Genomic DNA, 16,258 nt, shown 5'->3' on the forward strand with positions numbered 1-16,258 from the left:
CTTAGGAGCATCTTTATACATTTATTATTATTATGACTATTAAAAATAAAATACACAATATATACACCGATCAGCCATAACATTAAAACCACCTCCTTGTTTCTACACTCACTGTCCATTTTATCAGCTCCACTTACCATATAGAAGCACTTTGTAGTTCTACAATTACTGACTGTAGTCCATCTGTTTCTCTGCATACTTTGTTAGCTTCCTTTCATGCTGTTCTTTAATGGTCAGGACCCCCACAGGACCACCACAGAGCAGGTATTATTTAGGTGGTGGATCATTCTCAGCACTGCAGTGACACTGACATGGTGGTGGTGTGTTAGTGTGTGTTGTGCTGGTATGAGTGGATCAGACACAGCAGCGCTGCTGGAGTTTTTAAATACAGTGTCCACTCACTGTCCACTCTATTAGACACTCCTACCTAGTTGGTCCACCTTGTAGATGTAAAGTCAGAGACGATCGCTCATCTATTGCTGCTGTTTGAGTCGGTCATCTTCTAGACCTTCATCGGTGGACACAGGACGCTGCCCACGGGTCGCTGTTGGCTGGATATATTTGGTTGGTGAACTAATCTCAGTCCAGCAGTGACAGTGAGGTGTTTAAAAACTCCAGCAGCGCTGCTGTGTCTGATCCACTCACACCAGCACAACGCACACTAACACACCACCACCATGTCAGTGTCACTGCAGTGCTGAGGATGATCCACCACCTAAATAATACCTGCTCTGTGGTGGTCCTGTGGGGGTCCTGACCATTGAAGTACAGGGTGAAAGCAGGTTAAAAAGGTGTGTAGAGAAACAGATGGACTACAGTCAGTAATTGTAGAACTACAAAGTGCTTCTATATGGTAAGTGGAGCTGATAAAATGGACACTGAGTGCAGTAACAAGGAGGTGGTTTTAATGTTATGGCTGATCAGTATATACTGTATATATAATAGGCCACATTGATAAAAATTACCCAGAAACGCTGACGGAGAGACCGTTCCGTTACTGCGGGACACCATCACGCTAATCCCGGTCTCCACAAAGGGTACGGAGAAATCGATGGCCTCCGAGCGCTCCTCATTGATGGTCAGCGAGCCCACGGCCATGACGGCTTTCTTATACACCACCTGCAGCAAGAAACGGAAACAAACACACACCGGATTTAACTCTAAACACACACACACACACACACACACACTCACACACTTTCACAGAAACACACTCATTTTTCTCACAATTTATTTTCTTAGCAACTGGAGCTTGGATGTGACCGCTTCACTTCCGAATGAAATAAACGGCAAATCCTTTAGTGGCTTTAGAAGTGCTCGCTAACGGGCACCGTCTGTCTGGAAATTACCTTCAGCAGGCAAAGATGAATGGCTTCTCGTTTCAAAAGTGCTACTCTCACCATTTTTACCACGACTTACTTCATCAAGTCTTTTATATATACGGGAACAATTCCTAATTCATACGACTATTCACATGCACACAGCTAGCAGGGCTGGGGGTAAATTACTGTGTGCCAATAATACTGGAACACGAGAATAATGATAAACGATGAAATTAATTTTACAAATTATTTTTATTACTAGGAGGCATGCAGCTTTTCTTTAAAGCTACATTATTTTATTAGGATCGAAAAAAGAAGAAGAAAATAAATGTAATGATCTAAGGAGAGGTGTCAGAGACGAAGAGCAACATATGCTGCCTTCAAGGCATTTTTCAACAAGACGATGCAAAACCACCTGCTGCACACATTACAAAGGCACGGCTGCGGAAGAAGAGGGTACGTGTACTGGACTGGCCTGCCTGCAGTCCTGACCTGTCCCCAATAGAGAATGTGTAGAGAATTTTGAAATGGAAAATGCAGCAATGACGACCCCGTACTGCTGCACATCTTATTATGTGTTTGCAGGAAGAATGGGACACAATAAAACCGTTTTGTGTTTCGTTTTGTTGCGTTGTTTGTGTTGCCTGGGTCGCGGTAAAAATCCTGAACAAAATGAAAGTCGCTTGAAAAACCCTGGTATAGAAAACCACTATTAAAGGTGCCGCTCTGTATTTGGTGGCTATTCAGTTGAAATTTACTTGACATTTATTATTTTCTAGGTAAACGCTTCATTGTAGTAAGTGATTTGGATGGCTGAAACATCCTCACCTCTCCCACCATGCCGTTCCACATGTTGTTGATCTTTTTGCCGTGCTTCCCGTTGGTGACCAGGTAGAGGTCGTAGGTGAACTTGACGTTCCTGGCGATCTTCTTCAGAATGTCAATGCAGAAGCCCTTGCAGCACTTTTTAATGTACGTTCCTCCTCCCTCGGTGGTGTTGCTGTTGGAGAGACGAGATAAATTGGAACAGCCATCACGCTAAAAACTATAGCAGTCATTTTGGTTACGATTGTTCAAGCTACTGATATGAATTTGGCTTGAATACTAGAGTACATTTCCCAACCTATCATCTCTTTCTATACCTATTCCCAGTGCTAACAGTTAATATCAGGCATACAACATCTCCATAAACAAACCACTGGCAGTAGTCTAACCTTTTGGAGTGGCGACAGTTCAGCTGCGAAGCAGTATGTACAATGATTTTTCATTTGCACCAAGAACTAAGATTCAAACCTCTTGTAAATACAATGTTAGCATAGTAATTGTTTTATGGATTTGGTTTAATTAGCTGAGCAGCTGTACACAAGCCTAAGATCACCATGTGCAGTATAAAGCAAGTAATACAGCGGTACTGTGAAGCTCAACATCAGTTGGTTCTGGGAGTGGCGTCAAACGTTTAAACACATTGAGTTTCAAGGTATTTTTTGCAATAAGGATGTTCAGGAAACCTGTTAATGCGTTCCATGGTCCTGTGGAACTGCATATATTTTAGACTTACCACTTTTTGTGGTAAAGTGGCCTACGCAAGCCAAACGGGTTCTCGCATGCACGTCCAGTTTAAGGGAACAAGTTTCTCGAGGAGGGGCGTCGGGGCATCAAGTTACAAAGATTTCAGATTTAGGGGTGTTGAGTTACAAGGTAGTACTATATGTCTATTACATAACGAAGTGGTGAAAACCAATTTTCTGGAGTGATAATTACAGATTTATTACCTGGTAGACTTTCAAATAAATCTGAATTTGGGAGACGTCCACGGAAACTATATCTAGTTACTAAAATAGCATTATGGTAGCCAGTAATTAATGCTTTAGGTTGTTTCTGTTTGCCTTTTGAGCTGGACCTACAACATGGTACAATATACAGGAGAATGAACTGCTTCCAGTAGAGTTGTGTGCCGCAAGGTCTTGTCAAGCGATGACCACACCCATCCAACATCTTTGGGATAACGTAGAACACAAACTGTGATCCAGGACTTGCTAAATCTTAGAGATTCTGTTATAGTGCAAATGTTGGTTTCTGACAGTGTGAATTCTGCAGCTCCTTTCTGACTATTGAGTTTATGTCCTTAAGTTCTGGAATAAAGAAGCAGGGTGCATGCACTCTACATAACCCAACCCTGCTGTGTAGCGTACATGCTGGTGCAGTTCCTGTTACTGATCTACAGTACAAAGCTTCTGACAGACACAGATTCTCCCTGAATTACAGCATGATGACTGAAGCACATTTCCTGGACCGCAGTCGCGTCAGTCAGCAGCCGCGAGCTGGGATTAGCCTACACTAGGTACAATGCATTATGATGCTACGAGGTGCTGCCGGCACCAAGAAAATCTCTTAATTATCATGACTAGAAAGGCTTTCTGTGGAGAGTCTCCCAGGGGGCCATCACAGAGAGGGTGAACGAGGGAGTAAATGAACCCGGAGGCGTCTGGAGATTTCTGTCGCTTTTTTAAGGGGAACTTCTTAAGAGTTCAATCAACGTCTTTATTTAGTAACACACAGACAACATAGAAGAAGATCAGAGAATGGAAAGGAGGGATAGACAGAAAGTGGAGAAATATATAGAGAGGTGGACCACATCTGGCCTCCATACCCCCTTTCCCCATCTGGCCCCATTGCTGACCGTTAGTGGCATGAAAGGTGGGCATGATACTGTACACCACGCTCCTTTTGATGAGGCACAGAGACTGCCGGTTAAATAAACTGCCACTGTCAGTAGTCTGGCCTCCATGCTCCCTCCCAATCTGGCTTTATGGCCGGCTGTTAGTGGCATGAAAGGTGGGCATGATACTGTACACCACGCTCCTTTTGATGAGACTGCCAGTTAAAGAAACTGCTGTTGTCAATCACGCCCCCCCATCCCCCCATTTGGCCCCACTGCCAGTCATTAGTGGCATAGAAGGTGGGCATGATACTGTATACCACGCCCCTTTGTTTGGTTTGTACAGTAAAACATTATAGTCAACAGTAGAATCCGTGAAATTGCAGATTATGATAAAAAAATCAATACGCTCATGTTCAGGTGTCCACATACTTTGTCCACATAACAAACTGTCCATGATATTTTTATCAAGCAAACTTCAAAGCAAACAGATTACTGGTGCAGTGATGTCCTAATTCTAGATATCAATCCGCAATCTGTACATGATAGACATGAAGATAAAAAAGGACACACACACACACACACACAGTGCACCTAAATATGTTAAATCTCCTAATAGACTTCTTTACATTTTTAATGAAGCCTAATTATTATACGGATCTTTGAATCCTTTTATAGATCACAGAGCTTTACTGATTATTTTCACGATCTTCTTCTACAACAACGCCAGTAATTTACACACTGATGTTAAAATAAAATAAAAAAAACTTCTAAAAGCAGACCCTTATATAACCAGGCACATTTAATAATTCATTCATTTTACTAACCACTTTATTTTGGGGTTATGGTTTGGTTCAGTGACATCCTGAGAAACTCGGCGCAGGGCAGGAACACAGCCTGAACATCAGCAGCTCACGCATTCACTCCATCACCTACATCTACGGGTCATTTGGAGGAGCCAGTCAGGCTTTAGTGCAGAGTACACAAGTAAACAACACAAGTAAAGGAAGAAAATGCAAACTCTACCTCTACCAGTTGTGCCACATGTATCAAAATGTACATAAATATTTTAAGGATCATGACATCAACCACTCTATCGGAGTTGCAGGGGGGTCATGTTCAACTGAGAAACATTGGTGCAAGGCTGGGATACCCTGGACAGGGAGCCACCCCCTCCAAAAACAGCCAATCATGTTCATCTAGATGCCTGACTGGCCGATAGTACCACTGAGATTCAAACCTGGATCTCAGAGGTGGTGGGCTAGCCTTATAGACCCCTTTTGAGCTGAAAAAATACTGATTCTGAATCACTTCTGACTCTAAATCAATCCTGATTCAGCCCAATGAATCAACTTATTAGTTTTGGAGTTTTATATCCATATAATACTGCCAATTTGAACTGAATCGATTTTGATTCTGAATCAATTCTGATTCTGAATCAATTCTGATTCTGAATCAATTCTGATTCTGAATCAATTCTGATTCTGAATCAATTCTGATTCTGAATCACTTCTAATTCTGAATCAATTCTGATTTAGCTCAGTGTATCAGCTCATTAGCTTTGAAATTTTATATCCATATAATACTGCCAGTTTGAGCTGAATCAATTCTGATTCTGAATCAATTCTAAATCTGAATCAATTTCGATTCAGCTCAATGAATCAACTCATTCGCTTTGGAGTCGACTCTCAATGAACTCTTTTGGAATGACTCCTGCCACTTCAATTCAGTACATATGCAAACTAACCAGCTCAGGTATTTAAGGCCCTGCTATTATAGATGATCAGAAACCAACGGGTCTCAATTATAGGCAAAATTCAAATCGTTCATGCTCGGCATGTTGTTCAGCTCGCTCACTCAACCAGTACAGACAGAATGGAACCACAAGCTGGTTCTTTTACCTGCACATCTTTTCACAACTGACATCAAACCTCATATCTATTCCACAGAAGAAGTGCATACGCATTCAGAAATCTGTATTACAGGAGTCTCGTTCTGTGTTTACGCTCTGACGCACACTCACAATTCCCCCGACTCTTTACATCTCACGAACTCCTACAGGGAAGCTTCTTCTATTACGACTCGGCTACGGTAGAGCATGAAAGAGAGAGAAAGCAATAAGTAGCTTGTACTTTCTCTTACACTGTTTGTAGTCCCTTCAGTGCCGAGCCAATTAAAACTTCTTCTTTTAGAAGAAAACGCTTCTCTGGCTAGATGACCTTACTTTTCTGAAGCGTTCTGTACACGCAGCATTTGTAGGAGCAGAACACAAAAGGTGTACATCCAAACGACAAACACAAAGCCTACAGTTTTTATGTTAATGCTGCGGGACTACAAATAGTGCTAAGAGCCCATTTGCTCCTGTGCACCGTCAGCACTCTTTCAAACAGACCAAAATAGGTACAAGTTTCATTACCGTGATAAAATTGTTCATTACCCCCTCTGACATGTGCACAGATGATCGCTTTTTTCACCTGCCAGGGCCGGGGTCTCACAGAGCGCAGTATCACACACAAAAATGGTCAGCAGAGGCCGCACTTATAGCAGCGATGAGGAACCCTGTTTCAACTATTGACCCTCCCACTACAGACACACACAAGAGCCCAGCTGGCTGATAGTAGAGCTGAGATTTAAACTCAAGAGGCTAGCATGTTTTACCTCTGCGCCACCCGACCGCCCTATGGACGATTTATTTATTTCATAATTCATATAGATGGTTACTGTATGTAATGTTACCCCTTCTTCAGCAAAGTCCTGAAGCATGAAGGTTAAACTTTGTAGACAGTCTCTTACTGTCTTCCCTTTGATATCAAGCTGATTGGGTCCATTTGTAAATATATAAAGTAAAGCCAGCAAAATATGTTTTAATAAATAGCATCTGAAGTATTTAAACATCTTAAATGTCCCGGACTTTATTAAAACATGCTTGATTTCTTTTATATTTCTAGTTAGCCAAAATTCTATCTATCCTCTATCCTGTTATTTGTTATAATCTTCTTCTTCTTCCTCGACCTTTGTCCCGTTTGGTTGCGGGGTCGGCTCTAGGCGGATCGTGATCCGCATTGATTTGGCACAATTTTTACGCCGGATGCCCTTCCTGACACAACCCTCCCTATTTATCCGGGCTTGGGACCGGCACTACAATGCACTGGTTTATGCATCTAGTGGCTAGGTATCTATAGGACAATTCAGTGTTTCCAATTAGCCTGGTGGCATGTTTTTGGACTGTGGGAGGAAACCTGAGCACCCAGAGGAAACCCACGCGGACACGGGGAGAACATGCAAACTTCGCACAGAAAGGACCCGGATCGCCCCACCTGGGGATCGAACCCAGGACCTTCTTGCTGTGAGGCGACAGTGCTACCCACTAAGCCACTGCGTCGCCCCTGTTATTTGTTATAATACAGTATATATTTTATTTATATATTCTATATTTTATTCTAGATTCTATCTTCTATCTTTCATTTGTTTGTTTGTTAGTCTGTGTGTAGTTTTAATTCACATTTCTTTTTATCAGTCTCAGATGTAATAAAGCTGAATATTTTACAGCTTTTATTAACAAACACCCTAAGCTACAGCTACATCCAACTTCTATAAGTAAAGCTACACGCTCTTGTTACATCTGTACTGTTATACTGAGAGTATACTGTATACTGTACGTCTGATCACTGTTCACTGTTCACTGAAGAGCCAGCACGAGACTGTAAATGCCTACTACATATATATGGGTACGTCCTACTGCTGCCATTTTGAGCTGGAAAGGTCCAGACCCTGAATCCTCAGTGGACTCTGTGTTGATCAGGGTTGAGTTCGAGGCAGCAGATGATCACTAACACAAACACACACTTTCCATCTGGAGTGGCTTCGCTCAACCTAAACATATTATTAACACTTCATAGAGCTATACATAACATTATATATAGCAAAAGCTTAGGGGTAATATGAACAGCATGTGGGGAGGATAGGATGCAGAAATTCCTACTAGTATTAAGTAGACTCAAGCCTGCTTAGTGATAATAAGCATGATAGATGCGAGCTGATAGATGCGCTAACGATAAGTGTTTTATTATTATAATGATGTTTAATGCTCATTTCATGTTTGTATTTGCAGTTCTTTTTTAATTTTGTGTGACTTTGCTGATTCTATTTTCTTTTCCATCAAGATTGGGTTTTTAAATGTAGTCATTTATACTCTGAATGAATACAATCCTAAATAAATAGTGCTGTTTTGAATAGGACTGCAGATAATGTTGTTGCCGAACAGATCCAGGAGCCTGAGTTCAATCCAAAGCTGTTCAAGTTGGTTCTCTTCAGGAACTTCAGTTCCCTAAAACCTAAAAAGTTTTCATTCATTAGTAGCCAGTTTGTGCCATTTTTGCATTTTGCCTTTTGTCACCTACACCAAGAAACCAAAAACGGTTCAATTCGTTCATACGTGGAAGAAGCTGACGGAGAATGTTCAGATCTCATGTTACATACAGAAATTTTAAGCCTACAATCTGACATTCATATGAAGTCAAGCGCCTCTGCTGGACAATTTTGGAACTTGCTGGCTGAGGAAAAACATCAAAACATAAGAAAATGTGCAACATATTTAACAGCATTTTTGAATCAACCTGCTTGTGTGAATCAGCTTTTAACCACATAAAAATAGTGTAAAAAATAGTGTAAATATCAGTTCACTGATACTGTCCAGACTACGTAAACCTGACCGACACCATTCAGGGCAAATCATCAGAATAAGGTCAGTGTGGTTCTTCAGTAGTTTGCTCTGTAATGCAAAATATCACTATAGGAAAAAGTAGATCGCGATGACCTGTCAACTGCAATAGTAAATCTCAAGCCACAAAGGGCACTCCGATCTAGCAGATTTAATGTTTGCGTGTCGACAAACTTTTGGCCACGTAGTACACAGGAACATTAAAAACACCTTTATTGTGAACACAGCTCAGCAGTATTTAAAGAGTGGTTGAGTGTTTGGAGCCCCACGTCAATAATCGTGGCTCACCGTCGAGGCCAGTTTAAAAGCTGTTATTTGTGAGGATAACTGGTCATTTTCTCAAAGCTGAAATTCCTGAAGCAGCATGAAAGTTGCTGAACACAGCAGTGCTGCGGCCGCGAGACGCCGAGGCAGCCGTGACACGCCTCGGAAGCTTTTAACACGTTCTCCTGCAGGGACAGTTTCATTTCTCGTCAAATCTACACTCCTGTGGGGGAAAATAATACTAATAAAATCTAATACACTCCCAATATCTCACTTACTGTGTCATCATTTACTACCTAACCTCGGCTACAGTACATTAAGGCAGTATTGACCAGAGTCCTTTCCTCATCAGGGTCTGGGGGGTGCTGGAGCCTATCCCAGCTCTCCATAGGTGCAAGGCACACAGAAACACCCTGGACAGGGCACCAGTACATCGCAGGACCACACACACACACACACACAATTAATTTGACTGCAAGTCTGTGGGAGGAAACCGGAGCTACCGGAGGAAACCCACACGGACACAGGGAGAACATGCAAACTTCACACGGAATGGGACCCAGGACCTTAGTGCTGTGAGGCGACAGTGCTACCCACCGAGTCACCGTGCTGCCCGACCTCAGTGTTGTGTGGGTTCAAAATGAACCAAATATAAACAAAAAATAAACAGATTGTGTGTAAAAAGGTCAGTTCAGTTCAGCTGGACCCTCAACATCAAACAGAAACTAAAAACATATAAAAATCTCTTGCTGTTCATCATGTTCTTTAATGGGAGTCCCTAAGACCCCAAACAGAAGTGTATAAATTAAATAAATATTGTTTGTTTGCAGTTTCCACAACATTTGGAACAAAATTTGGCTCAGGATATTTTGTGAGCTGTTAAAAAGGCCCCGGGGCCTCAGGGACCCCCAACAGAGCATGAGGGTTAAATGATGTTGCCAGAAAGAAAGGATCTGAAGGACCCGAAGCAATCCAGAACTCCACATGTGTCTTGTTTTGTTTTTCCTGTTCTCCCCATACGCTCTGTCACCGCCCCTCATTTGAGATGTGTTCCTTTGTTAATTGTTAACACCTGTTTTCATCTGTTCCTCGTCCCCTCCTAATTAAACATCCCGTCCACCCAAATTTAATAAAAATGAAGCCGTGGTCAGTCGTAATTATATAAGCATGTATTTATGTGTGTGTGTGTATGTTTATGTACAGTGTATCACAAAAGTGAGTACACCCCTCACATTTCTGCAGATATTTAAGTATATCTTTTCATGGGACAACACTGACAAAATGACACTTTGACACAATGAAAAGTAGTCTGTGTGCAGCTTATATAACAGTGTAAATTTATTCTTCCCTCAAAATAACTCAATATACAGCCATTAATGTCTAAACCACCGGCAACAAAAGTGAGTACACCCCTTAGTGAAAGTTCCTGAAGTGTCAATATTTTGTGTGGCCATCATTATTTCCCAGAACTGCCTTAACTCTCCTGGGCATGGAGTTTACCAGAGCTTCACAGGTTGCCACTGGAATGCTTTTCCACTCCTCCATGACGACATCACGGAGCTGGCGGATATTCGAGACTTTGCGCTCCTCCACCTTCCGCTTGAGGATGCCCCAAAGATGTTCTATTGGGTTTAGGTCTGGAGACATGCTTGGCCAGTCCATCACCTTTACCCTCAGCCTCTTCAATAAAGCAGTGGTCGTCTTAGAGGTGTGTTTGGGGTCATTATCATGCTGGAACACTGCCCTGCGACCCAGTTTCTGGAGGGAGGGGATCATGCTCTGCTTCAGTATTTCACAGTACATATTGGAGTTCATGTGTCCCTCAATGAAATGTAACTCCCCAACACCTGCTGCACTCATGCAGCCCCAGACCATGGCATTCCCACCACCATGCTTGACTGTAGGCATGACACACTTATCTTTGTACTCCTCACCTGATTGCCGCCACACATGCTTGAGACCATCTGAACCAAACAAATTAATCTTGGTCTCATCAGACCATAGGACATGGTTCCAGTAATCCATGTCCTTTGTTGACATGTCTTCAGCAAACTGTTTGCGGGCTTTCTTGTGTAGAGATTTCAGAAGAGGCTTCCTTCTGGGGTGACAGCCATGCAGACCAATTTGATGTAGTGTGCGGCGTATGGTCTGAGCACTGACAGGCTGACCCCCCACCTTTTCAATCTCTGCAGCAATGCTGACAGCACTCCTGCGCCTATCTTTTAAAGACAGCAGTTGGATGTGACGCTGAGCACGTGCACTCAGCTTCTTTGGACGACCAACGCGAGGTCTGTTCTGAGTGGACCCTGCTCTTTAAAAACGCTGGATGATCTTGGCCACTGTGCTGCAGCTCAGTTTCAGGGTGTTGGCAATCTTCTTGTAGCCTTGGCCATCTTCATGTAGCGCAACAGTTCGTCTTTTAGGATCCTCAGAGAGTTCTTTGCCATGAGGTGCCATGTTGGAACTTTCAGTGACCAGTATGAGAGAGTGTGAGAGCTGTACTACTAAATTGAACACACCTGCTCCCTATGCACACCTGAGACCTAGTAACACTAACAAGTCACATGACATTTTGGAGGGAAAATGACAAGCAGTGCTCAATTTGGACATTTAGGGGTGTAGTCTCTTAGGGGTGTACTCACTTTTGTTGCCGGTGGTTTAGACATTAATGGCTGTATATTGAGTTATTTTAAGGGAAGAATAAATTTACACTGTTATATAAGCTGCACACAGACTACTTTTCATTGTGTCAAAGTGTCATTTTGTCAGTGTTGTCCCATGAAAAGATATACTTAAATATCTGCAGAAATGTGAGGGGTGTACTCACTTTTGTGATACACTGTATATATAAATATACTTGTCATCTATCCATCTATCCATGTCTGTCTATCTGTCAGTCTTTCTTTCATATATGTCTGTCTGTCTGTGTGTCTGGCTATCTATCATGTCTGTCTGTCTGTAAATCTGTCTGTCTATCATGTCTGTCTGTCAGTTTGTCTGTCTATCCATCTATCTATTTGCATGATGCCAGTTTGGAACATTACAGTGAGATGGGCACTCACTCCTTGATGTGCTTGCGACAGGGTACAGAGTTGCGCATGCAGGTTCCTGTTAGACGCTCCACGTTCTCCACAATAACGAACGGCTTCTCCTCCAGAGTCACGATGCTCAGATGATTATCGTCCGTCTCCGCGTCACCGAAGGCATTGTAGCGTGGCCACACCGGGTACTTCAGGGTCAGGCTGCGGTTCTCCCATTTACCGATCTGTGTGACAGAAGTAAAAAAAAACAGATAATTATTTCCACAGCAGCACCTTTCTCACAAGCAAGTCATCTGAAAAGGTGACCCTGTTTTTTCTGAAAATGAATAATTAATGTCATAGAGTTGCATGAAAATGTCATTAGAAAAAAGAACCACGTCTTTACCTTCACACTTCACACGTCTACATTTTCTAAATATGTAAATTGGAAAAACCACCAACTGTATCCATATTCATGACTTCTCCAACCACTGACAGTAGCTATTTAAACACGTGGCCTGACCTTAGGACTGTGGCTATAGTTTCACAGCTGTTCTACTTCTTAATAATTGACTAATCTGATCTCTAAGTTCTGTGTCCTGACGTAACTCTCATGTTTTTATCCGGGCTTGGGATCGGCACTGAGAGCGCACTAATATAGTATAATATATGCGCCTCCCAGTGGCTGTTTCATAAAAGGCAAGTCAGTGGACTGAGTGTGATGCTGTGGACGATGTTCTGCTGGGAAACCTTGGGTCCTAGTATTCATGTGGATGTTATTTTGACACGCAGCACCTTGCTACACTGACTCACAATGCAAAACGTGACTGTAGTCCATCTGTTTCTCTGCATGCTTTTTAGCCTGCTTTCACCCTGTTCTTCAATGGTCAGGACCCCCTACAGAGCAGGTATTATTTAGGTGGTGGATCATTCTCAGCACAGCAGTGACACTGACATGGTGGTGGTGTGTTAGTGTGTGTTGTACTGGTATGAGTGTATCAGACACAGCAGCGCTGCTGGACTTTTTAAATTCTATTAGACACTCCTACCTAGTTGGTCCACCTTGTAGATGTAAAGTCAGAGACGATCGCTCATCTATCGCTGCTGTTTTAGTCGGTCATCTTCTAGACCTTCATCAGTGGTCACAGGACGCTGCCCACGGGGCGCTGTTGGCTGGATATTTTTGGTTGGTGGACTATTCTCAGTCCAGCAGTGACAGTGAGGTGTTTAAAAACTCCATCAGCGCAGAGGTTTTTCCTCATAATCCTACGGCAATTCAGTTAGCAATCGCTTAGTCAAAACGTCCAAGATGTTGAAGTTTAAAGCAGCTAAAAACACGAGAAAATAAGTTAAATCTGTGATTTAAAAAAAAAACAAGGTCCATGAAACTAAGCACATTTTAAAATTGGTATGGTAGCGTATGCTGGTCCAACACCACACTAAACCACTGTCACATTTATATATATATATATTTAATTTATTTAAACTCATCTGTCAGTGCAAATGAAAAAAAAGGAAATGATATGAAAGGCAACGTGATGTAAATATTTGGACACCCATGCAATGCGGTATGTTTTAATTACACCAGATGCTAGCAGAATGAGACAGATGTAGCTGTGCGTGTTGATTTATAGCGTCTCTTTAACAGTGGGCTGTTAGATTAAAAACACAGTTTGTGTTTGTTCGAGTGGTTTTATGCTGAGGAATAAAAGACTGTAGATTGTGGGATGTTATGCTAATGTTAAGTTAATAATTTGGTACTTTTAACAACATACATGGTTCCAAAACAACGTGTATAGTTCACCAACAGTGGTGTGGAAAGTGCAGAACATCCAGTGAGTGGCAGTCTAGGTAGCACGAAAAGCTCAGGGGAGAGCGGCAAAATAGTTTTGACTACTATCATGGGAAATCTTAAGATGAATGGGATACAACTGCAACAGGAATTTAAGGCTACAGTGGGCACAGGCTCACCAAACCTGAACAGTTTAAGACTGATTAATCTCAGTGTTTGAATGCCACAACCTGGTTATTGCTGAATTGTTTAATTCTATGTTGTCATGTATCTTAGTGGATTGATTTATGTGGTTGTTGGTGTATTTGCCTGCTTAGTCTTTAATTCGGCAGCGTTTGTTCGTTAGCAGTAAACTTCAGTCGACCATTGGTGTGCAGAAGCTGAGGAGGCTTTTTTATAGCACAGTAACCTTTAAGCCCATGAAGAGGTGAAGAATGTTGCACTATGGATGGTGACATCTGTGTTTTAGCAGCTTTTAAACATGTCAGACCTGATTTGTTATTTATTTTATTTATTTATTTTGTTCTTGACCCAGTTTAGACTCAATCTTGACTTAATCTAAGATATCTGTGGTCTTGAAGTCAACAAACGTGGTTTTGACAACAGAATAGTTAATAATTTCCAGGAAGCTGTTTTCTGATTTAGAGAAAGCAAGAACTTTATATTATAAAAGATTTAAGCATCTTAACAAAGCTACATAGCATGTAGATAGATAGATAGATAGATGATAGATAGATAGATAGATAGATAGATAGATAGATAGATAGATAGATAGATAGATGATAGATAGATGATAGATAGATAGATAGATAGATAGATAGATAGATAGATAGATAGATAGATAGATAGATAGATGATAGATGATAGATAGATAGATGATAGATAGATAGATAGATAGATAGATAGATAGATAGATAGATAGATAGATAGATAGATAGATGATAGATAGATAGATAGATGATAGATAGATAGATAGATAGATAGATAGATAGATAGATAGATAGATAGATAGATAGATAGATAGATAGATAGATAGATAGATAGATAGGTAGATAGATAGATAGATAGATGATAGATGATAGATAGATAGATAGATGATAGATAGATAGATAGATAGATAGATAGATAGATAGATAGATAGATAGATAGATAGATAGATAGATAGATAGATAGATGATAGATAGATAGACAGATAGATGATAGATAGATAGATAGATAGATAGATAGATAGATAGATGATAGATAGATAGATAGATAGATAGATAGATAGATAGATAGATAGATAGATAGATAGATAGATAGATAGATAGATAGATGTCTATGTAGGTCTCCACATATCTCCATATATATTCACCTCTGTTTTATACATTTACTGGCTCTTCGTGGATCAATGCAACACAAATTCTAATTGATTATATTATAAACAGCGTAGCTTTTTGTTTGGTAATTTTAGTAGTTTTTGGTAAATGTGGGATGATTCTTAGGAAGCAACGTGTTTTTCTATCATTGTAAGATCACAGATTTGATCCCTGTTGATCGCCAGATGCCTTCGTTATGTGTGAGAGGAACCCAAAGCATTATTGGCCCTGCTCTCTGATGGTAGAGATGTTATTTCCTGTTGAGCAACACTAGCCAAATTGAGCATGTGTGTAAGGAGGGAGGCGGTTAGTGCCCTCCGTCATGATGTCTCAAAAAGATGAAATGAAAGGCTTTCCTCGCAGTTTGGTAGCTGTTGTGACTAAAGTAGGTTTTAGGAGGAATACAAATTTACCAAAATAAGAGGGAAATTGGTAACCATGCTGCCCCACTAAACAAATGTGAACGCAAAGCTAAAATGAAGTGAATAAGAATTGCAAATATATCTGTATTCGAGCGAAAAGGAAGGCCCGCGGATAAGCACTGCCGCTTAGCAGTGAAATAAGGCGTAATGAGAAATAATGAAAAACATAGAGGAGCACAAACACTAACAGAAATAACAACACTGCTTCAGCCACTCAAAATCAAATTACTTTAGCTATTAGGTAAATATAATTGAACAGAGGCTTCAGGACGGAGTCGTGCTGAGAATCCTCATCAACACATTTCATTTTAACCGCAGCGTAGTGTTAAAGTTACTACTAAAGAAGTTAGTTTATTACTATTTAATGCATATGATGATACCTCCTTGTTTCTACACTCACTGTCCATTTTCATTTAGAAGCACTTTGTAGTTCTACAATTACTGACTGTAGTCCATCTGTTTCTCTGCATGCTTTGTTAGCCCCCTTTCATGCTGTTCTTCACTTGTCAGGACCCCCACAGGACCACCACAGAGCAGGTATTATTTAGGTGGTGGATCATTCTCAGCACTGCAGTGACACTGACATGGTGGTGGTGTGTTAGTGTGTGTTGTGCTGGTGTGAGTGGATCAGACACAGCAGCGCTGCTGGAGTTTTTAAACACCTCACTGTCACTGCTGGACTGAGAATAGTCCACCAACCA

General features: G+C 41.3%; 1 protein-coding gene across 1 annotated transcript in view; it reads right to left on the reverse strand.

Moving 5' to 3' along the window:
- The window catches only part of grin2aa (glutamate receptor, ionotropic, N-methyl D-aspartate 2A, a), a 128,234-nt gene that overhangs the window by 18,299 nt on the left and 93,677 nt on the right, over window positions 1–16,258 (reverse strand). The window contains exons 5-7 of the mRNA XM_063018393.1: window positions 12,028–12,230; window positions 2,151–2,322; window positions 966–1,119 (exon numbers count right to left, since the gene is read on the reverse strand). Of these exons, the coding sequence (XP_062874463.1) occupies window positions 966–1,119; window positions 2,151–2,322; window positions 12,028–12,230 (529 nt within the window). The remainder of the gene's footprint in view (window positions 1–965; window positions 1,120–2,150; window positions 2,323–12,027; window positions 12,231–16,258) is intronic.

This window comes from Trichomycterus rosablanca, chromosome 22 (genome assembly GCF_030014385.1).
Source record: "Trichomycterus rosablanca isolate fTriRos1 chromosome 22, fTriRos1.hap1, whole genome shotgun sequence".
Taxonomy (NCBI): domain Eukaryota; kingdom Metazoa; phylum Chordata; class Actinopteri; order Siluriformes; family Trichomycteridae; genus Trichomycterus; species Trichomycterus rosablanca.